The following is a 24995-nucleotide window of genomic DNA, read 5'->3' on the forward strand; positions in this document are numbered from 1 at the left end:
TTTCTTCCATAGCGTGTATTATGTGGCCCCTATTTGGCTTTCTAATTGTTTCATTATTCTCCCTCTGTTTTGTATTCATGCAACTTACTGTTTAACATTGTTTTTATGTGCCTGCTCGTACATATCTTTAGCCTTTCTTTACTCCCTTTCATAGTAGTTTTGTTTAGTTAGTGACTTGTAGAGCATTTTTCATTGCTGTTCATTACTACAGTACGTCTTACATTCGTAAGTCCCTCCTATAGTTTTTAACGAAACATATGAAATGTAACGCATGAGAAAATTTTTCAATCAACATACCAACACATTTCACAGACGCAACGAAGACCAGCAATTCAATGCATACAAACAAACACTGTGAATGCAGTATTACGCACGAGTCAATCTCTGTATTGTGAAGGCAGCATGATGCGTAAGAATATATTCCAAAAATGTTATCCTAGTGAAGTTGAAATTATATTCCAAGATTAACATTTTCTGGTTTTTTAAAAGCAGTGAGGAGATAAACAGACGACCGCATGGGGGAAATCATTGAATAACACACACACACACAGACAAATGATCTAAAACTATGTTGCTTCCAACAACACTCTAAGGTGAGATAAAATTGCGAAATCTATTGTCCTAAGTCAGCAAACCGTAATTGGTGCAGTAACTTTTTTCTTGCATAAATAAAGCTGGAGTCCTCTTTTTACCATTCCTACAAGAGGTGTTGCTGGCGCATTCCAGTGTGTATCACATCTAAGCGTAATGATTCTTTACTCATCAAGTGAAAAAGGATTGCAACACCAGTCACTAACTCTCAAAATTCATATAGCTATTTAGTGAAAGAGCTATTCGGTTAAAACTGGTGCCACAGGAAGGATTTGTATGAGACAGTTCTGAACAATATTTCTGACAAATTCCACAAGCTCGTTTCATCCCATTTTTTGACAAGTACCTCCAGCATTTTAGTTACAGAATCGAATAATAGGGAAATCACTTACGTGATCTGGTAACGGACGTAAGGTTCGCGAATCATTTATTATGAATGGGAAGTTCTGTAATCATTGGGCTGATACAAATTCAATGGCTTCTGGTATCAAAAGAATGTTACTGGAGATAGGTAAGCATTCCCCCTGAGCAGGAATATCAGGAATTTAGCTGCAGTGTATATAAGCTATCTATATCGAATATTCAGCTCCTTCAATGACGAGGGTGTGAAACACAAAATGCTCAATTCTACGAGTATTTGCAAACGGCTTCTTAGACCTGTATGTGCCGAAAAAGGTTACAGAGAAGTGCTAAGACCTGTCACAGTTCGAGTGATACGTTACTAAGTTTCTGTCAAAACAATAAGAGGACTTCGGAGCCTTGTTAAAAGCAAAACCTGAAAGCAGCCATGAGATTTAAATGAAACAGTCACTAGCCGATCTGTCAAAAAACCTTACCATCTGTTGGTACAGTATATACATCTACTTCACTTAATAAGTCATTCTTTGACCGTACTGGCACACTCGCCACAAATCAAGGAGAGGAGGTCGAAGTACTGATATCGCTTTTCCGAAACTGTTTCACCGAGGATGGTGGATACGCAGAGTTGACTCAAAAGACCCACCTAGTCGACATTGATGTAACTGATCGAGCAATATAAACTAAAACCACTCAGTAGTGGAAAGGTATCTGGATTTGAGAAAATGTCTTCAAGGTCCTATACACAACTTTCTCCCCTTCCAGCAGAAGTTAATCGTAGGTCGAAAGAGCGACAAAGCATTCCCAGGTACTCGAAGAAAGCACACATGTTTGAATGTCTAACTTGTTGTCGTTGCAGAATAAATGAAACCCTTTTACACACATGGATGATTACCTTTATGAAGGACGGATGTCTACTCAATAAGAAACCAAACTGATTCAGCAAACAGAAGTCTTGTGGTACTCATCAACTCGGAATCACAGCATGGGCAATGTCACCCACATCGAAGCCTCGTTCCTTGAATTATTCCGAACAATATTCGATACACTTCCGAAATGTCATTTAGTGGACAACATACGAGAATACCGGATATCGGACCTGATTTATGATTTTATTCGGTAATTCACAGCAGAAATAATTCAACACAACTCCTTTAATGGAAGAAAAGTGGGAGTCGGAAATATAATTTCAATGGTACCACAGCGATCTGTGATGTGGCTATAAGTGTTCACAATATACACAGTGTAGAAAAAGTATTCCATAGTCTGGGAGGTGGTAGCTCGTATGAAAACACAAGCGAAATGTCCAGAAGACATGAGCTCTAAGATCCATACTATTAGAGCTATGTGTACTTGGTGATACTGTAAACCGTATTCACAGTTCATTGCAAGTACAGCAGATACCTTTAATTCTAACATAACCGGTACGTATTTTGAACTGCTTACGAAAAACATTGTCTTTTTTCCCTGTAATTGTAAGATAATTGAAGCCTACTGTTTCACAAGGAAAATACCAAACTCCATTTTGATCACAAATGCGGGTCGTATGTAATAGCTTGTAAAATTACGACACAGTTCCACACGTATTTTCCAGCTACTTGGTTTCATAAGTTTAAAACAATTTTTGAAACTGAGTGTACTTGTGAATTCCATCGTAAATGAGATTGTAATATATGCTGAAAGAATAAATAACAAATAATTAGGTCAAGTCGTTGTAGTAAATACTCTGGCAATGTCAGGGATGTCATATTTGTATGAAACATGTCATACATTTCATGTAACGATAATATCGTTGGCGTAAGAACGCGCGGAGGGATGAGTTGCGAACAATCTGACAAATTATGCTGAAAATGGTGTTATAATAAGGGGGAAGGTAAGATATAAGTGAGGGAGCGCATGTATGTGCATAGTACATGGTCCAAGAAAGTTTTTAGCATTAACGAAAAGAGGAGTGTGGCCCAAGTTTATTTAAGCTGATCGCTAATTAAAAAGAGGCTACTGTCTATACTGAATATCATAATAAGCATTACATCGTACTGCAAGCAACTCATCGCAAAGTAAGATTCATGCAGTAGTTTTATAGTTATGTTATACGCATGCCAGTATAATAGTAGCTATCTTGGAACACTAGAATGGTCTAGTCAAACCAAACTTTATTGACCCAACGCGTTAACGGTCGACGTAGTGGTATCCTCTCATCATAACTTCCGAGAAAGTCATATGTGAAGAATATAGTTAAATGAAAAAAGGATCCGTTAAACTGACAACCCATTTTCAATCAAGTGGTCATTGTAATATAAAGCTGTAGTAGGTACGGTTCGTCATATGGTGCAGCACTGCTGTGGATACACAGACAATCATTTGATACGAAAAGTGATATAAGAGCAATACACGTTTGAGTGACAAAAGTAAACTGGCTATCTTGTAGCCTAAGTAATTTTTCTGATTTTATGTTGTGTTCTGTAAATGACATATGTCTACACACCATTAGTATTGCCAAGATGTTGTAGCCTTAAAGGAAAGATTCTACGGCACTATTCGAACAGTATCTGATAAAGAATTAATTGCTTCCGGTTACGACTAATGTGTGACGCATTACAGTTTCTATGCAGTGTTGCTAGTCGCAATTAAAATATTTATTAAAAATATCTGATCACAGATTAACATCTTTAGTGTTTATTTTACGCGTGTTTGTTACATCTAACGTTGTGCAGGGGCATTCTGTTTATTTACCGCATTACCTTTGTTGTCCAGTATTTGCGTGAATTCAGTGTCATTAGCTGTTTACCAAATGTAGCTTTAAATCGTTTTGGAGGTGGGAAACCTCTTTTTCTGATTTCTAAATTCCTTCGGACAACTTCTCACAGTAACGCAGCCGCTCGTTGCCTTTTTTAATTTTTTTTCTATCGTTGTTGTACAACACACCAAACACTCGTGCAGTAGCGATCGGGTTGTAACTGTCTGAATTCTGTCGGTAAGCATCGATCTTTGTGTTAGACGCTTTGTTCCTATTTATCGTGCAACAGTTTTATACACAGTAGAGTATATGTGAGTAATATGTTGATACAAGAAGAACGTAATGTGGTCCCACGGGATTACTCAGTTGCTTACTGCTCTCTGTTGATGATTCGATTCAGTAAATAGCTTACAGTAGACGAATTATTCATAATAGCGAAGATTACGAAGTGTTCATTCGAAATAAGGAATGCATTTTAAAGTCTACTGGATTCTTTTCTTTTTGTTTCGGCCATACAACCATCTTTCAATACGTGGATTACTTTTTTTTTAACACCCTCTGTGTAAATGATCCATTGGTATCGACGGAAACTCTACAAAATATCTCGCGGACGGCACTAATGTCTTTAGCGAGGTTGCTGCGTAAAAACACTGTAGGGAAATGGAAATCTGCAGAGGATCGATTATTGTTTGAGGCGCTGGTAGTTAAACCTGAACTTAATTAAGAACACAGCACTGCGCATTAACACGTGAATAAATGACAACACTTCATTTACACTATTGGCGGTAATTCACGGAATCCGGGAAATACCTATGAGTAATTTTCCGAAGAGACCTAAAGTGGAACGACCACATAAAACCAGTTGGAGGAAAAGCAGTTGCGAGTGTGAGAGTTATTGGAAACTTCTTAATAAAATGATATTCATCCACGAAAGAGATGGTTCTCAAAGCACAATATCTGCAGCTTCCTGTGTACTTCTCGCCCGTCTTGAATCGACGGGACAGACTGAGAAGATAGAGAAGACGAAGAATGATTCTTTTGGTTAGGAAGTGCGGGTGCTTTACGAATATGCTGAACGAGCTCAACCTCCTTATCGTCAAACTGATATTTCACAAATGTAACAAGATTACTACGGCTGTACACACAATATATACATATTGTAATATTCACGAGATATTGGTTATCAGGTTTTGTTTGTAATTTTGTAAAATGTTTCTATGATTACCTTTCCATCTGTTATCTAGATGCTCACTACGATACCTAGTTTGCTTCTCGTGGGTGTATAAGAACTAGTCAGCCAAACTGTGCATTTGTAATTCCTTCGGTCCATTCAAACTTCTCATATAGGCAACACAAACACCTTTCGTCAACTATCTATGAAGTACCATTATTCGCGAGCAAAGGATATGAAAAAATCTTCCTAGATCACTCACTACCCGCTAAGGTGTTTTCCATTCCGAACTTTACGTCGCCAATTACTGCACAAAAATGTACTTCATCGACTCTAGAAATAGCTTTTCATACGGATTAATAAATGAGAAATCATGTAAAACGGAGGTAAGATAAAAATGTTTATCATGAATGAAAGTTTATAAATTCAGCCAATACTTACCAGCAACAGAGCAGCCTTCATTGTACTGAACAGAACTATAACTGCTCACAGCGATATATTTTCGTTTATATATGTTTAAACACACGATGGCATCATTGAATGTTATCCTTAAGTTTCCTTCTGATTTTCCGTTCCGCGAACTGTGGTTGCAGCAACTAGCAGCAGATTGACTTCCTTGTACTTGAAAGGATCTGTTATTGTTCCCTGTGTCATACTTACTATCAACATTACAATTACAGCATTCAATAAAACTGGTTACCATACTGAGTCGTTTAGTTTGCTTCTTTTATCCTTTCCTTCTTTTTGCGTTGCGTGTCACTGCAGTAGAGGCGAGGAAACGAAACGACCGGTGTCCACGGAAATTAACTGCCACGGCTCAGCAACACAAGTTGATATTTTCACACACGTCTTATTGGCAATAATTGTCAAATCCGCAATGAGAAGACCAATTTCTATTAAAGCGAGTTCCTAGAAATTGCTTATAATACGTTTTACCAATAGTACAACACAGTTTAGGCATAGATTCGAAACCAATATTTTTTTCTATCAATAAAGCCTATCTTTTAATTCCAGTACGGCTCGAATCCTGATGAAAGGAGGTGAACAAATGTCAGTAATCGTTTATACCGTTCATCGTGTAGTCTAAAGAGCTTTCAATTTTGAAGAGGAAACTCTTGTGCCTAGAGGATTGTATACTTAGGAACTTAAGTACCTAGATACTACCAATCATTGAATCACATGAGGGAGTGTACTCTAGAGACTACCTAAGCGGTTTCCTCAATCTTCTAATATTTTATTGTTCTTAGACGTAAGGTTGTGTTTTAGCAGCATCTGTAATTTTTTCGAGATCTACATTTTTAATTCCTGTATAATACATAAAATCTATTTGAAATGTGTGGTTAATTCTTTAGTTACAGACTATTATGCCAAGGTATACATACATATTGCACTAGATTAATTTTGGGAGCGCTATATCGTATGGGCACGTAAAATTCCCCTCCTTAAAAAATCATTTTGTGTGTAACTGGTAACAAGCCGACGCCTTCTGTAGACACTATGCGTCATATGATAGACAAGACGAGCATTATTTGTTAGGATTGAGTCTAGCGACACAATTAAAACGGAAATGGCAAATTTTTGCTTTAACTCTAGAGAAAGGGCACATAAAGACTCTTAGGAAAGACATCCTATACAAAAATTATTTACGGTTACGAAATTCTTCTTCGGTCTTTCTCCTTAATAAGAAATAATTTAACAGGGGACAATGTCGTGACTTGGAAAATTGGAAAACTTTCGATTTGGCGGAGAAAATTTTGTAATGCAGGAAAAGACTGGAACACTAAAAAGTGGATAAGTAATAAGAAAATACTTTAAAGATCAACTACCCAGCTGGCTAGAAGCGAAAGTGTGTAAATAGTTTCGAATTACAACCTTGTCCCCTACCCTTCTGGTAGAGGAAAAGTCACACAAAAGGAACGACTTACAGAGAAAAAGACTATTCTTCACATCTCTCTAAAATCTCCACAGAGGTACACATACGTATTTAACATGAGAAATGTTTAATTGTTTTAGGTTTTAGTGTCAATGGTATATTAGATATATATGTAGTACATTCTTCCACGTGAAAAAATTATGTCACATTGTCCTTAGAAAAATGAAGTGAAACAATTTTTTTTAATGCTTTGAACATCGCATTTTGCAATAACAGACATAATGTCTGGTGGGATACCGCAATCACTGGTTATAAAATGTTACTTATAATCCGTCTTGATTGCCAAAATATTTATTCACATGACTGGTTTCGGTCATCTTCAGATCTGTAAATTTCGGTTACAGGAGTAACTCGTCTATACACAGCAATCTTCACATGCTGCGTCCTGTAACCGAAATTTGCAGATCTGAAGATGGTTCTAGAGGCACCGAAACCGGCCACGTGAATTAACATTTTTGCAATCAAGTCGGATTATAAGTAACATAGATTTGAACCTTGTGCACAGAGATGTTGTGAGCCATATAGAGCTAAGGTAATGATCAATTTTAGTTGCACTGCACTTCCCCAAAGGTGTTGTAGCAAGACGATTATCCGTTCGCTCTTCCTATAACTAGCGAAGAAGTATGAAGAACAATTCACATCGCTTCACAGTGTAGAGATCCTGCAAACAGCACACTCCGACATCAGTTTATGGTTCTACGTATCCTGCTACCATTTATGTTCCTACTGCTTCTTTCAAATACTTATATACTTATTATCTTTTTTCAGTGGTCTGAGAAAGACTTTTGGAGAGATTTTCTCCGTTAGTAAGTCTATTTCTTTTTTTTTCTATTTTTTTGCGTGACTTCAGGAAGAAGACGAAATTAATAACATAAAAAAATCAAGTAAACAAAACAATTTGAGTACATTTTGACGGTTACCTGAAAGTAATCATGGCAGAGACGACATTCTGTTAAGTGATACTGAAAACAAATCGTCATAACGAATGGTAAAGCCGTTCTCACTTCGAGAGGAGAGATACCAAATCTCGTTCATTTACTCCTCTTTAAACATCGCGATGATTTCGTTTATGTCTTTAGGCGCATATCAGCATGGTTCCCTTCGAACAAAGACGCCACTCATTTCCCACCACATCCTTATCCGAGCTTGTGTTCCAATTCTGATGACATACTTATCTTTCCACATGACGTGCTTGCTGCCGCACGAAAATATACCTCGATATCGATTTTTTTCCTCTGCCGCCTTCTATCTAATGGACAGCTATCACAATTGTATGAACGGTCATGGACAAAATTAAATGTTGATTTTTGAGCTTCTACATATTTTTCAATCATCAGCTGATTCATGGCGGTGATAGAGGCAGATCAATTTATTTCATGACTAAGAATGTAAACACTAATATCGTAAAACTGAGTACGGTTAGGAGTAAACCTGTTACAAGAACGAGGAAAACAAAAAATCCACAAACAATGTATGTAAATGATAATTTGTGAAGACAGCCGCTTGAACTCTGTTCCGTCGCCGACGAGTCAGCCACTTCTGGCTCTTCCCCTAGCTGAAAATTCCGGTGTGATCTCGAGGGCTCTGGACGGTCCGTCGCACCTCACTATCGCTTCTCATCTGGAACTACCTCGTAATCTGTAACAAATAAGTGGACAGATGTGTCAACAAAGATGAACTCTGTGAACACTTCTGTAGCGTTCTTATTATTTACAGCTGGTACAGAAAATTTCAAACACTCTTTTCCTACTGAGGACACGCAATTCTGTTCCTGCAGCCCCTGCGGAATATTAACAGGAAGTCACGAAAGTAAACTTCCTTCGAGTACAACCCCCTTAACAGTATAATATCCATTTTGTTGGTGAGCTTTTAATTGTTTCATCTTCGCCTGGTTCGTAAACAAAGTGATGAGCTACTGTTGTAGTTTTTACTAACAAGGAATAGCTTTGACATAGAACGTTCGGAACAGTACAAAACCATGTTTAAAATAAGAACCGATCGTAGAAATCGCTGCGTTCTACCACAAGTAGCATTTAAATAGAGAGAAATGAACTAACACGATCTAAGTAAAAGGTAAATAGGGAATTGGAAGAATATTAACACGTGATTCAATGGCATTAGTGTAACATGGATTTTCAGTCAACAGTGCAAAAATACTCTAGCTAAAGTAATCATATAGCTCGAAACACACATATCCGACACACTTGATAGTGCTTATACTAATCCTCATTCTGCAGATGCGGACCCCCGTATTTAATGAGTCCAGTAACAAAAGTGACATTAATTACTATTATAAATCATAATGTGGTCATGTAAGTGTCATAACAGCCCTTTTGCCGAGTATATTGCAACTTATGCATATAGTCTGTTGCAGAGTCGTGATTGTACATCACAGAGAGAAATGTAAAATGACAAACTTACGTGAATCTTCGCTTGTATTTGGGAACACTGTAGTCTTACATAATCAGCAATCCTTCTGGGGAAAGATTTAACATCAAGTGAGGGTAGTGTATGGTGATTTTAGTGGAATATATTCAGTGTAACTCCTGCCTCCGCATGAATATTAAGTGTTCAGGTTGTTTCACGTTCCTTTGAAATATTTTGGGTAATAGTTGCCTTTTTTTTGCCTCTTGACTTATTTGCTAGTCAGTCTGTTATTGATACAGCGACATCAATTGTGTAGCTGTGGGTAGAACTATGTAGAGGGGGATAGTGTAGGTGGTGAAGGTATTGACATTAATGATACACTTTCACGTGGTAATGGTTGGCTTACTGTAGCCATTGTACGTGGAGGTACAGGAGTACCTAATGTTCCATGACTTGAAAGTTTTGTTGACAGAGACATTATTGCCTACCGTACTTACCATATGGCAGAACTTGCAAATATACTCGTAATAAGAAAAAAATATCTGTTAATGAGTCTGTATTCATTTGGGTTAAAGGTAAAGGAGTATGTGAGTATGTAAAGTTTGTTGGAGACTACTTTGTATTTTCATAAATAAATTGATTCACTGACAAACTGTTGTGCCATCTGTCGCATACTATTAATGGCTTCATTGTCTTTCCGTGTGACAAGTATAATAAGATGCCTAGATGAAATGCGATACCAGCTTTAAGACTGTCAATAAAGGAATTCGAAGCTTTGAAACTGTCCAAGTCAACCATTTTAGAAGTTTCCAGTGCCCACATCTGCATATGCCACCAGCGAACTGTAGACGAACACGACCTCTCTCTACCAAATTGTGATACCACAAGCTCTTTCAGAGCTTCTAATTGGGACAGTCTGTTTTCTTTCAAACGATCTCCTGCTCCTTTTCACTAGACGCCCAATTTACAGTTAACCGGTGATTTGCTTTACTTTTAATGCGCTTATAGTGTCTCATTAATTTGTTACAGGAACTGAAGCCACGACTGCAACAGCCTTCTTCTGCGTTTCCTAGTAACCTGTCATCAATATCTTCTATTACAGTGGATTTCGACGGATTGCTTGTACATAGATCGTACTCGTTTTGACTACACTGTTGCTGTTGCTCTGGAGATGGACGTCATGTACTGTTTGAACAGCCACCTCAGGTTCAGGTTCTTCCTGTCCTTCAAAATCAGTATCCCTGTCTTTATATTTTAATGTTTAACACCTTTAAGTCACATCCACTAGATTAGTACAGGTGTGGGATCGTTAAATTACTTAGCTTTCCCAGATTGTTTAGGGTTTAATTTCTCTGTGATGTTTAATGGTGTTTGCAATAAAATAATTGAAAATATATACTGTACTAATTGAAATGAAATTCGTATCACCCAGATAGTCATAATACGAAAGTCGATTTTAGTAAAACATAAAGTAACTGTAAAAACAGTGTGGCTCCATTCCATTCAGTTGCTATGGTAGTATTCATTCTGGACACGGAAACCAACTGTGTTTACTGGCTTTCCCATGTCACAATGAAGTGGTACGCTAATGTGGAATGCCACAAATAAAATGAATAAAAATTCCATATTGGTTTTCAGTTTAACTTATTTTAGCTGCGACACAAAACGGATAAAAGTGTATCCTCCATCTAGACTGGAATCAGGAACCAAAGCAGGCACCCTTCCCTGGCAACCAACATACTCATAGCTAGCGAAATTTTACAGCATTGTGCTCTCCCTTAATCCTCCACTCCTGCCTTTGAAGGATAGTCTCACAACGTAAAAGACGACATTAATCGCAGTTTCCAAGTCAAATGATTTCCATGGGCTCAATACCGGAAGTAGATAACATTATTTCACACATTATGTGAAAGTCACTCCTAGGCAAAGGTCCCGAGTTCGAGTCTCGGTCGGGCACACAGTTTTAATCTGCCAGGAAGTTTCATATCAGCGCACACTCCGCTGCAGAGTGAAAATCTCATTCTAGTCACTCCTATTATTTGGTGCAAGTCATTCAAAAATATGAAGTGATATGTCTAGGAAAATTCTGTGTCATTCATGAAGTAACTTGTTGGTCACACGATTGCCAAACATATCCTGCACTGTTGCCCACAATCAGTTAACCTCTACAGACCTGAAACCAAACATTTAAATAAAAGAATGGGAAAATTCGTAATATTACACTACATAGCACCTCTGAGAGCCAATAATTTGACAAAAAAGTGTCATTAAATACATTACCTACTGATCTATGCGTCATAATTTGCGTGTGTTACAGCAGGTCTCTATCGAGCAAAAGTAGCTGTAACCCATGTATCAAATATGATACATCAGGTCTCTATGACCCAACAATATTCAAATACAAAACATCCCTATTTACTGCTGTTTACTGGAATTTTAAGGAAATTTGTGTTAGAAAACATCAATTAACAGAAGTCAGAGCTTCTAAACATCACTTACTCGTTCTGTCAAGGCATTTTATGCAACTGACATGCACATTATGTAAAAATGTCGAAAAAGAGTCATTTCAGAAGCTAAATTTTTCATCACAGTGTTCATTGTATATTCTTGTGTAATAATATATATGATACGTATATATGACGATTACGGAACTTAGGACTGTTACTTCCACATCTAACCTGTCTTATATCGTGGGGAAAGTTTTTAAGAAATACCTTTTTCAAGTGAAATCCAGGAAGACATAACAGATGTGCTACGTTACGAACTTATGACTGGAGCAACCTTGCATTCTAGATCCAGAACCACACTTTCTCCTCTCAGCCTAAATCTCTGGCAAATAGAATGCATTCCTAAATCTTTCGCATGCTCGTTGGATGGCTTGTATTGGTTTACGATTCTTCTATTCGTATCTCTCCCTTTCTTTCAATATATTTGGGACGATGGGCTCCTGTAGCACCTCCAGAATTTCTGAATCAATCAAACCTAGGATCCATGCATACTTACATCTTCTCTCTCCAGCTACCTGCATAATGAACCTGACAAGTGGAAATATTGTCTTATTAATTTCTGCATTTCCACTGTTATTATGAAACATATATCGATTAAGTATGAGAAGCAACACTTAACTGAAGTATCGGAACGCACCTTGATAAAGTTAATGGGACCACCTCATGCTTGAGCGATGTATGTTCTACAATAACAGCAGAACTGCTGAGACTAATATGACAAGATTTTCAGTTGTCAGGTTCGATACGCAAATAGTTATACAACGGCTATCCTAATCCAAAAATCTGTGATTAAGATTTAAATGTTCTCTTTAGATAAAGGCTACACAGTGATATTACGTCACCACCAATTTTTGTTTCTGGCGACATGATAGATTTACTGTGTGTAATCAAACAATCTTTATTAGTCATGTTTTCGATCAGTGGACATTTGTGGTAATTATCAGTTGATTTTGTCTTGTGTTGTGTGTGCTTGCGAGTGTGGCAGTGTGTGATAGTTGGTGAATTTTTTGAGTCACTGCAGGTTAGATATACCGCTTGAAATGCATCGTTCATCAAATATTTTAATTACGTCAGTGACGGCTGGAGGTTGTGGGTGTTTCAAGGATTGTGTTAAAAAGTGCATTGGAAAATTGGAATAAATTGTTTGAATCGTTGCAGTACATAGGAATCACTTGTTCTATTGTGTTAGAAGTATTTCTACCTGACAAATATGCAATGTTGCTATAAGGTGTGTGTCAGTTAGAGAAGACCACTTTATTCTTATATAGTTCTATTTGAGAGCAAACTTTCGCCATGTCTGATTGCACACCACCGAGAGCTATTCCACAGTTGCACTGTCGTTCTCTTCAGAAGCCGGGAGGCAGGTGTATTGACAGGTTGACTTAATTTGCGTTAAAATTTTGAAATGAAACGGACATTCTGCTCAGCTTACTATCTGACACCAGCATCCTGCCCTCAACTCACCAAACACATTATAAGTCACATAGAAAGTTGACAGAACCGCACTCACTGGAGAATACAAAAAAGTATCGAGATGCAAAGGTTAAATGTAGGAGGTAGAGACCTTACAAGTAATCACACAAAACCTTCTCTCTTGAATAGAAAGGGCAACAACTGTGAAACATTATATACTGGTCCATTTGAAATACGCAATGTTCAAAATGTAGGTGCTTACTTGATAGTATATCCTGTATAAACAAAATTAAAGGCTGTACACACACCACTAATTAATAAGCAGCTTCTAAAAGGTTTTTGAATGTTGGTGTCGACATAATGATGTATGAATTTAGTTTCAACGTTTTGTAGATAAAAGTCAATGTAACTCGACGTTTTACATTTAGTACGAAGCACATGTATACTTTGTACAAGTGTATGTATAAGTAGAATAGTCTGTGTAGATATGCATTAGTAACCAGTTGCCATATTGTGGAAGGCACTTAAAAGATGTGTAATGAGCTGTAAATACTTACTGAAGTTGTACTCTTATGTCACTTCATGAACTGTGCCTTGAGTACATGTTGTCCAAACAGAGGGACCTTGGAATGATTCTACTCAAAAGGAGTCACCACAAATATTACGATGTTTTCACCATTATGACAGCAGATGAACAGGTATGTTTCGTAAAATGTGGTCGGCCGCTGATGGATTCACAAGCGCATTGGCAACTGTTCTTCCTTGACTGGCAGAAACGGACGTCCACACATATTTTTCTTCAGGTCACCAAAGGTGTGAAAAATCACGCAGAGAGAGATTCTGGCTGTACGGAGCATGTTGCAATGTTTCTCAACCGAACTGTTCAAGATCAGAATCAGTCCGATTGGCAGTGTGGAGGCTTGCGTGACCGTGCAACAAGAGCATTCCGTCCGACTGCCCGAGGTCAAATGGTAAATCCAAGACTAGAAACATCCCACACCTTGTGGTACCATACCAAAATCGTACCTGCCCCTCGGAGCAATGGAGGCTCCAGCATTATGCATATGACATAATTAGTGATGTGAGGTACCAATACGACAGATACTGCCCTTTTGCAGTAAATATGGAAAAAAATTGAAGTCTCTCGAAGCGATTGGCTGATGCATTTGAAGGCTCTGCCATAAAACACCATCTTCCTTTCATCAACACCTCTGGAAAGATGCATTTAACTCACTTAACATTCTGGAATAAGTCTCTTTAAATAGTAAGCTATCGCCTACTTCATTCGAAGGTCAGAATTACAAGCGTAACTAAAAACGGAAGCTAAACAAAAAAACAAACAACGCTCCTTGGGCGCTCAAGAGAAGTAATGGTCAACAGAACAAATGGGAAGTCATGGTAGAATGTCGTGTTGTTGGATGCGAACAATTGTATTTCAGTTTAACGCAGAATTCAGTAAAATGTTATGGAAATTTTAGGGGTTAGTCATGGGCACGGACATTTTGTCACGTGCGGTCATTTAAATCTTAATTCTGTGCACTAATAATGAGTCTCGAACAGTTTCAGAGTACATAACAAGTAATCGGTTCATTCGATCGCAAGATAAATTTCGTAACTAAGACAATAACGTGTGAATTGGTAGAATGAAGAGAATAATGTTTGGGACTTGCAGTTTATCCTGTCCTGCAATAACAAATACGAGTAGCATTCATCTAAAAGAAGTGAACGTACTACTTATTTACGTGACACCAGTCCCTCGATTATGGTTGATAACAGCCTCAGAACAACGAAACCGCGACCTACGTGCTGCTGTCTGTGTAGTGGACAGCATTAGAAGACTGTATGTTTGTTAATCCATTAGAGTATGGTTACTTCCCTATATTTCTTGCTTTGTATAATACGAGGCTTGAAATTAGTGTCGTGAACTGTGAACGGTAAAAACCTTTAAAATATACGAGAATATCAATACAAGGACAATGATTAATAAACATTTACAAGGGCAAAAACGTTTCCCGGAGCATATACAGACATTATGTCGGAGGTTAAGAGAAACTACAGAGTAATCTGAAACAGTTAATTCCCTTACCAGTGACTTCAGGAAAGTTCGGAGGAAGCCGTAAATGAATGCAACCATCATGCTGAGACAACTATGAATGGTAAGAGTAGAAAAGATTATTTAATGGTAAATTATGAGAATACAAATGTAGACTATGTCGCGCCTGATGAGAATGGCGCAGTCGATTAAAATGGAAACGCTGTAGACAGCGGATCTGACCTGCACCTTTCAAATGAAACGACAGAAGGCAATAAAAATACGATATTGAGCCAGATGAGATTTCGCCAAATGAAACCAATAGTCCGAAATATAATGTTATAGTAAAGCTAAACCAAAATTTTTCACCAGAAAGAAAAGTGTTGGGAGGGAATTTCACTAAGTATCATGGTAAAGTGAACGGTAGCATAAGGGAAGAAGCTGACACTTTTAACGACATGAACAGCTGTAATGAACAACGAGAAGCTTATGCATGCTACAGTGAACATTCAGTTTATGAAATTAGTGAACCTAATTATAAGCAAAGTGAGTTTATTAAGATACGTCATGCCATAGTACACGGAAGTTAATAATGCCAGAGAAGTAGAAAGTAATGCCAATAGAACTAGTAGTACAAATAATAGACTTCATTTCTCGTGTATTTACTCTGTGCCTGACGGGCAGAATAAGATTAGCAACGAAACAGTGCATGTTGAATCAGACAATGAAGGTAAAACTAATGCAGTTTAACTATGAGGTTAGTCGTACTGTTGATACAACAAGTGCGGTCAATGATCTGTGTATTATGAGTAGCTTTGAGAGATGAAATAGCGAAAGCAGCTGAGGAGCAAATAGGTAAAACGAAAAAGTCTAGTAGAAACACTTGCATATTACAGGACGTACTGGAATGCAGCCGGGTGACGTCGTCGAGAAACTCCAATATTTCGACAGGAGCACAACCTGCCGTTTTCAGCGCAAAACTGCAATAAGTAAGCGCTAAGCAACTTAACGTAATGCCTTGATTTTCACAGAAACTTCGTAATGACAACACACACATACACATAAACGCGTAGAGACACTGTCAACACTAGCGCTATTACAAACCTAAAGTTGGCGACGTCAGAAGTTATCTATAACGATTATTAAAAACCAGCTGTGAGAAGCGTAAGTTCTGTCACATTGTTTTATCAAAAGTGACAGAGCTGGATTCCATGCAAAATTTAAACAAAAATCGGCATGTCTACTAATGATGTGTCTTGCTACTTCAATTTCAGCAGCTTCTTTAAGAACATACAACAGCTGGAAGTGCATTATGGAATCTCCGTGCTGTTATGGTTCATAAGATAACCGTTCCCAAGACAAAGTTCTCCAATGGCGGGTTCGCTCTCCTGTTATAAGCCCTCCATTGTCCTCATCGGCTTCAATTACAAGGAATATCGGAAACACCCGCCTTACGCGAACCATGATCATCCTAAAAGGACACTGGTTTAAGATGGTGATCCAATGACGAACTTCACACCAGATCTCCGCAAAATACGACCAGTACTGTTAGAAATGTTTCCTGCGTAATGCAAAGAGGCCGTAGTCTTTGGTGCTAACTCAGTGTTATCATGACTCACCCGATGCATAGTTGGCCGAAAACGCAATGCACGTCTGATATGCGTTACACTATAACCATTCTGATGAAAGGTGACTTTAGATGCGCTTACTCGGCTGACATACTCTCAGAATCTGGGATACAATAGCCCTATGAACCAAGGTAATAAGTGTCCCTTCACCTTGAGCCACTTTGTGACAACTGTCAGCCTACAGATACAAGTCAAATCTAGCAGGCTTCCTACCATCAGCATGACCCATCGCACCATCCACTTTCCTCGTGACCAAAACTTTAAGGAAGGCAACACAGCCACCCTTTCCGATCTCCATCAAGAGTGGAATAATCGGGTGGATTGAATTCATGTTCTCTAAAAAGTGACTGAAAATTCTCACTACCATGACGGTTAAGAACAAAGGAAAGCTGCATTTTTTTCAGACATGTAGACGACACTTTTGTAATTTAACCTCATGTAGTGAAAATTTCAGCAACATTTTAGAGCACTGGAATTCAATCCAACCGAATATTCGTCCTATGATGTTTATGGAGAAGGATGGCTGTCTTCCCTTTCTTGATGTGTTCGTCAGGAGGAAGGTGGTTGGTACGTTGGGTCATTCTGATGATAGGAAGCGTATTAGCTTTGTCTTGTAGCTGTGGGCTGACAGTTGTCACCATGTGGCTCAGCCAGAAGGGATACTACGCACCTCGATTCATGCGGTCAACGCCATCTCAGACCTGAGAGTTTTTCAGCTCAGGTAATCAGTTTCGAAATCGCTTTTCGTCAGTATGGTTACAGTGAAAGACAGATCGGACCTGTGTTGGGCTCTTGGCCAAGTGTGCTGCCGGTGAGTGGTGATAATACCGAGGTAGTACCAAATTCTACGGACTCTTTGACCTGTGTAGGGACCATTTCGAAGAGTATTAATTGTATTTTGCGGTGATATGATGTGACGTGTGTTTTTCGACCAACATTTAATGTCTGTGTACTTCTAGTTTCCGAAAGGGATGATCTGGGTGGGGAGGGTGACTCTCGTACTCCTTGCGTTTGTGACATTTCATATATTGGTGAGACAATCAGGTCTGTGGAAGCTTGGACAGCGTTAATGCTTAACACATGGTGATTATTATTTTACCATCGATAACTTCTGACTGTGAGGCCACCGTTAAAAATCACACAAATTCTTTAAATGTTTTTAACTTTGCGTTAGGGTATTGGTATTTGGAATCATCGATATTAGGTGTTACAGATGTAAAATGACTCAGCTAATGAATTTTGACGTAAAGAATTACTTCATAGCCAATTGTTAATTAATGATAAGGAAAATGATTTCAGCATTCAATGAAAAATTGTTATGACCGAAGTACATAAGTAAATTCATTATTATTACGAACTGCTTCTTAGTAGAGAGAGGGAGACTTTCAATCTAAGAAATTGCTTTGGTTTATAATACCACCTTTAAATGCGGTCGCTTTGTTCAAAGAAATTAACTACAGTTTGCTGCGGTGGGCTGCTGCGGTGTGGAAGGATCTGGTATCAGGTAGGTAAGACATTATACAATCCTGTGTGCCCCACCGAATTTGCACAGCGAGCCCCTTCATCCACGTTGTCCTTGCAATAAAGTCCATTAGGTTACACCAGTCACAGGTATTCTTGAACATACAAAGTTTATTAACGATATTTGCAGTAATATTTTTCAGTGTGAAGTTGACGTTAGGTGGGTGAGTGAATGGCTGGCTGTATTGTGACTTGAGAAAAGTAGCGGAACGCGGCCGCAGAGAAACCGTTAAGATTTTTTGTGCCAGAGTCCGCTAGGCGTCAGAGGAGGCGCGGCTGCTGCCCGATTCCAAAGGGCGTTCGATTTCGTCCGGACGACTGGCGAAGGACGTTCACTCAGCAGCAAACAACTAACGATATTATGTGCACTGAAAATGTAATTATTTAAATAAATTTAGTAGAAAGAAAGACATAAGGAAAGACGTACGTAGTTAACAGTTTGTTTTTCCCAATTACGTTTCGTAAAGACAGTACGATACCGCGCCATTTCGTCCGAGAATTATTTAATACTACCAATCGGTCACACGTGGAATCGGCGAGTTCGGTCACATGACGACGGCTACCTTTGTGTTGGCGGTATTGTTGACAATGTGTGTGTTATCTTTACGGATTTTCAGCGAAAGCCGAACTATTAAATTCATTTCCATCGCGCTCACTTCCTACAGTTTTGTCTGGAAAGTGGCAAGGTGTGCTTCTGCTGAAATATTAAAGGTTGTTAACGATGTCTCCCGCCTGCATTTCTGTTTGTTTTTTGAAGATTGTATACGCCGGAATATACTACGGTCTGATACTGCATTCATTTGACGAATGGAGAAGATAGAATAATTGCAGCGAATGAAACGGCGAAAGGGAACGCAAACTTCTATGGTGGCCGAGTAAAAGTGGGTGTAAAATATAGACTGGCAATGGCAAGACAAGTGTCTTCGTAGGAGAGAAATATGTTAACATCCAATATAAATTAAAGTGTAGGACATAATACCTTAAAGTATTTGTTCGGACTGTAGCCGTGTATGTAAGTAAAACATCGACAATAAACAGTTTAGACAAGCAGGTAACAGAAACCTTTAAAATGAGGTGCAACAGAATGATTAGATTGCTACATCACGTAACTAATAAGAAGACACTGAACAGATTTTCGGAGAAAAGAAAATTGTGGGCTGAACGTGACTCGATAAAGGAATCGGCGAAAACGAGACAGGGTGAGACATAAAGATGCTTGGAGAGATCCTTCAAACAATAACGTAAACAACAACAACTCCCACTGAGCAACACTCTTGTTTTGTAGCCGTTTGTTGGCTAACTTCCTTAATAAATATACACACCGACGAATAAATGCCAGCATGCGAATCTTTAACCAGATCCGAATGAAATATTTATGTGTCACAAGAAAATCAGGTGCGTTTAGAAAACACCTATTGGGTGAAAACGAGAAGCTATCCACACTGTCACATCATGTAGGGCATCGGAATGTAAAGAGGACTATGTGTCATCCCACACATAAGCGTGCCAGGCCTTGCAGATCACTGAGTGGTCTGGTGAAGCATCAAACCCACACCCCCATAGAGCCGTTGTTCAAATCCTCTTCAGGTTTCTTATTCCTTTTGTTTGAACTGCCGTTCCCTAGCTCTTGTCGTTTGTAAGTTGGGCATCATTTTAACACATGACAAAGGCCCATTAAATGATAGAGTCCTATGGCATGAGAGTTGGATCCATGAAACTGGGTGTATGTGTCTACTGACGGCATAGTGGACAACCATGGCTTCTCCTGTCAAGTATATGTAGGGCAGCTTCTCGATGAAACGCACAAAAGATAAATAGCTTAATTCGTTTTTGATTCTGAGTTTTTTCCATAGGCTGCTGTTGCTCGTGCATATGCTACACAGTACCACAGAAGTCGCCATTTTGATGAGAATGGTTTTCGTCACCTGAAGCACAGCCTTCTGGGAAACTGGTAACCTTCGTATAGAAGCAACGCACAGAAGGCGCCCAAGGACAAAACCTATTCCACAAACAGATAACGCAGTTCTTGAAACCATTCAACTACATCACCAAAAGCAGTTCCAGATATGTGAAAAACTGGTTTTTGAAGTGCTGCGCAATGATCTGTTTCTCTATCATAGCAATCTAATTCAGCACCAGTAGCGAGAAGACCGAAATGAATGAGTACAGTTACGTGAATCGATTCTGCACCAAGTGAAAGGTATTGGGCATTTTAAAAGTAACGTGTGATAGACTGACTAATCTAGCTACACTTGTGAAGTTATTTTCAACTGTTTTTAGTTGTATCATGGACAGAGCAAAACATACGTTTTATGTGTAAGAAGTTTATGTTATGCCTTAATGTTTAAGTAAAGACAGAAAGAAAAAGACAACATACCACAATTGGAGGTGTCAACTGGGTACTGTTTGATGCTTTAACAGAAATAGAATGTCTGGGGCAAACTGAACTTGAACATCATTGAGTCTGTGTCTCCGATTCCCACTACATTTTCTCGTCTCACTGAGCTAATGGGAGAGCTCCACCTCAGCCCAAAATTAATGCTACTTGTTCTTAGCCCCACTGCACGCAGTAACAGCATTACCAGAACCTCATTTTCTGAATAGCATTTCTGTTAACCAGTGCGTTGGGCAAGCAAATTATGTGTTTTGTGGAAATTTGGGATTTACATTAAATTTTAGTACTGAACAGAATAAATTATAGGTAATGTATGGTTTCTTTAATCTAACTAATAACGATTTTCTTACCTATCTCGATTTATCTTTCTCTTCATTGATATAACACTATTTTGTACCATTCGTTTTGCATTATGCTTTTTTCTTGGCTATCTCATGTTCACCAATAAAAAAGTAAAGACTGTATTAATAAGACGGGATGTATGCCTCCTAATGTTCCATTGTGTTAACAATGCACGTCATATTACTCGATCGACTTTAACCATTCCTGCAACCCTCTGCCGATCGAGGGCTACGTACTGTAGCTTGTGATATGGCGGTGTGTTACGTAACTGTGACAGAGCTCGAGATACTGCTTTTTGTATTCCTTCCAGAAACAGAAAAGACTAATCGAAGGGTTCTTGCACAGATGGAGCCACCTTTCCTTCATCGTGACAACGACAGAGCACGTACAAGCGCTGCGACATGTGTAACCACCCGACACCTTGTACACGAGGCCACAGAGCATCTTCCATACACCCCGACTACGCCCCATCCGATCGTAATCTGGTTCCAAAAACTTTTAGAGGGTTTCACTTTCATAGTGATGAAGCGGTGCAACGAGAAGTGCTATTGTGACCCCTTCACCTAAGTCAAACATTCTACAGTGACGGTATAAAAAAATTGTTTTCTCGTTTGGAAAAACATAGTGACACGAAGAATAAGGGTGTAGAAAGTTAATAAAGTTTATTTTATTTAAAAATATTTATAAGTTTTCACATATAAAAATTCGGAGCCATTACTTTTCAGCAAGCACTTGTGCTTACGCTTCCATCCAGAAGATCTAGTAATTGAGACGGTACGCGGTCACTTTTACTGCTTCGATAACGTGAACCCAACTCTTGACGTGATATTTCGAAGTCTACTTTCTATAATAGCTTGCAATAAATCCATATAGAACCGTGAGATGACACCATTTCCCCAGGATTACAAATGTTTCACGTATTTCCGAGGACAGGTAGGGCCCAGCCGTGGCGTCAATTGTAAGTCTTTTCTGTGGCAGCCGGTGTCCTCGCGCAGTCAGTGTGTAAGGTTGGAATTGGATATTAGGAATATAAGAGGTCATCGTGGATCATAGATGAAATGCATTTGATGTTATCAATAATAAGCCGTTGTTTGTCAGTATCTACGTGAACCTGTAGGCAGAGAAATATCTTCTACTGTTTAAATACAACAGTTTACGTCATGAAACAACACTTTTATTGCGTCAGCATACAACTATTACAGAAACAACAGAAAGATTAAAAGAATACAAATGCAATGTTTTTAATACTAATCTTTACAAAAAATGTGTGTGAAATCTAGTGGGACTTATCTGCTAAGGTCTTCAGTCCCTAAGCTTACACTCTACTTAACCTAAATTATCCTAAGGACAAACACACACACCCATGTTTGAGGGAGGACACGAACCTCCGACGGGACAAGCCGCACAGTCCTCCACTGCAGCGCCCGAGACCGCTCGGCTAATTCCGCGCGGCTACCTAATCATTACAGTAATGAAATTTACTGCATGTCGTGAAGTAATCAGAAACTGACACAGAACAGCATGTGTAGGTTGCATCGGTTATTTTTAAAAAAAGAGTCACGTTCTGACACTCTTGTAGTTTTTTGGTTCCTCTGGAAACAGCAGATGTCTTCAGTCAGCAGAACAGCCATTTACTCCTCACTCCCACGCAGACGATTCAAGCTGAGCCAACGGACTTGCAATACTCCTAGTTCCTGGGACAATCTGACAGGTATGGCTTGCACTGACTCTTTGGTTTCACCACGTAAACTGAAACGAAGTGAAATGTGCTTTAATAAAGATAGGAAGTATAAAAATAAAATAGCAGTTTAAATTAACTAGTCACAACACAACTGAAACTCTTCGCCTTTTTTACATAGCATGAATCTCAGCAGTGTGACAAGATTATGTTATCGTCGTGTATCAGTGATAATGTAGGGTCCCACCAGTGTTCTATGTTACAGGGTTCCTATCCTTACTGGTACTATAGCAGACAGGTGGAAGATTGATAACGCGAGTAAACCTGACTTATAGCGTATTTCGAAAGTTTAAGGATGTCACTAGAACCACGTTCCTCTAGGAGGGTAATGCTCCTGGCGTGCGAAGCATGCAGTAAGCAACACATGTATCCTTTGACGTGGCAAATGACGAGAACCCGAGGGACCTAGGTTTCATTTGCTGGGAACTGATCTGGCGATCCCTGAGTTTATAATTTGGGAATGGTCAGCACTGACGGTCCCCAGTAACCGTAAACTTTCTCGTACGTGAGACCATCTTAACAGTAGAACTATCCAACGTGCCTGGATGAAATGCGTTTACACTGTCCTTCGTGTACAGGTCAGCTACGGTATTCCTCCGTCCGAACGTTCGTCAAAGCAGTTGTAACTCCCCAATTACAGAACCCATAACGAACACCCTTTTGTTGCAAAAAGAAATACAAAAATCAGTCATCTTGAGAATGATGACTGCTACTAACAACAATATTTACACTCTTGACAGTTTAATTAACAAGAATGTTATGTAAATACTAATGCCTATCATAAAGAAGGGACTGAATGAAAGAATACCATATGATACGAAACAGAAAGAATTCAAGAAATTATTATTTACAAAGGTTAAGGCCACGACCATAAATTGATAAAAGATAACATTTTTCCTAGAAGAAGGCTGTAGCCCCATTGAGCTGTAAGTTTGCTGTGACTAGAATGTAAATCGGCAATGGAGACGTTAACTTCATTTCTCTCTTGTGCTCTTGCAATGGTAGTACGTATGTTAAGCGCTGCTAGATTGTTTTAAAGACGATCTGAAGTTTAAAATTTTTATGGTTGGAACTATTAGTCAGAAGTCGAGGTAAAATCATCTTTACCGTTTAGACAGATAACGGGATAGTTGATTGCTGATTTGCGATGGGACTTTATCTTCGTGATACTTAATAGTCACGAACATCGAAGGACACCGAAAGAGACTCATCGCTGACATAAACTCAATTATTAGACTTGAATAGGCAACAGATAAACGCCATCACGTAGAACTTACAATTGCACCGCGTTGTCAGAAGCTATCGTCACAGTCAGAACTGCGGGTGCTAAACGACGCAGGCACCCTGCAGAAACACTGAATGAATCCGGTACCTTTATCCTTCATGCAGAATGCCGTGTGTGGAGAGCGCAAGATTACCAAAATGTTATGACGGGTATTGTTTATACACACTAATCCAGTTGTCGGTCTTCTACAGGGTATGAAGGAAAGTGTACGTTGCCTATCGGTTTATAGTGCTAAGCTTAGTATAGGTGTGTGTACATCACTACCAACACATTCACTGTGAAAATTAACCACACGCTACGGACCGCGGCACTCATGGCAACTTCCGTCGCCTGTTAAAATATCTTTTCGTAAAATGTTGGAACTATGGCCCATTGCGAATTTGATGTCGCGTTACACGACATAATCTTCGTAAAAGAATTCGAAGGTGTGTAGAAGTTAAAAACATGCAGCAGTTTTAAGGGGAAAGAAAATTACTGTAAAAGGTGGACTAAATATGCGCAGCAAATTGCTTTAAATGGTTTTGGTGGAGAATCATGAAGAGTTGCAATTTCGTAATTTCGGTGAGGCCAGGTTAGCCACTGTTCATTGATGATTTGATTTCACTCTCATTTTCACTTTCGCTGTTGGACCATTCGCGAATTTTTACGCTGAACAACCTGTTTTTATCTTGTCAATTTTGAACAGAAAACAGTTTTGTTTAAAGTAACTTACCTTTCGGTAGTTGGTTGTAGCAAGAATACAGCTTCAACGAATTAGCATACAAGTAGAACTTGTTGTCTGCTGCGACACAAATGGTATCATCGTCATCTTCGGTGTAGGACGACCTCCCCAGAAATCTATTCTCAGCCGAGATATTTCCGGTGCTTAGATTCTCATTCCCGATTTTGGTGGTGGTCGACTCTTCTGGTTGTCCGTGGACCTCCGCCACTGCTACCAGTGCTGTAAAAGTCAGTGACCGTAATTACAGATCGCTATTT

The 24995-nt window shown here is 39.0% G+C and overlaps 1 protein-coding gene across 4 annotated transcripts in view; it reads right to left on the minus strand.

Moving 5' to 3' along the window:
- The window catches only part of LOC126162273 (uncharacterized), a 321006-nt gene that overhangs the window by 12937 nt on the left and 283074 nt on the right, over nucleotides 1-24995 (minus strand). Inside the window, exons 2-3 of one of the 4 annotated variants that reach the window (XM_049918673.1) lie at nucleotides 24730-24957; nucleotides 22172-22743 (exon numbers count right to left, since the gene is read on the minus strand). The exons of 1 other annotated variant lie outside the window; for it this stretch is intronic. In XM_049918673.1, coding sequence (XP_049774630.1) covers nucleotides 22682-22743; nucleotides 24730-24957 — 290 coding nt within the window. In that variant the 3' untranslated portion in view covers nucleotides 22172-22681. Of the gene's footprint in view, nucleotides 1-22171; nucleotides 22744-24729; nucleotides 24958-24995 lie in introns of those variants that run through there. 2 more of the 4 variants (XM_049918674.1, XM_049918678.1) reach the window with 2 other exon arrangements.

Source organism: Schistocerca cancellata, chromosome 2 (genome assembly GCF_023864275.1).
Source record: "Schistocerca cancellata isolate TAMUIC-IGC-003103 chromosome 2, iqSchCanc2.1, whole genome shotgun sequence".
Classification (NCBI taxonomy): Eukaryota; Metazoa; Arthropoda; class Insecta; order Orthoptera; family Acrididae; genus Schistocerca; species Schistocerca cancellata.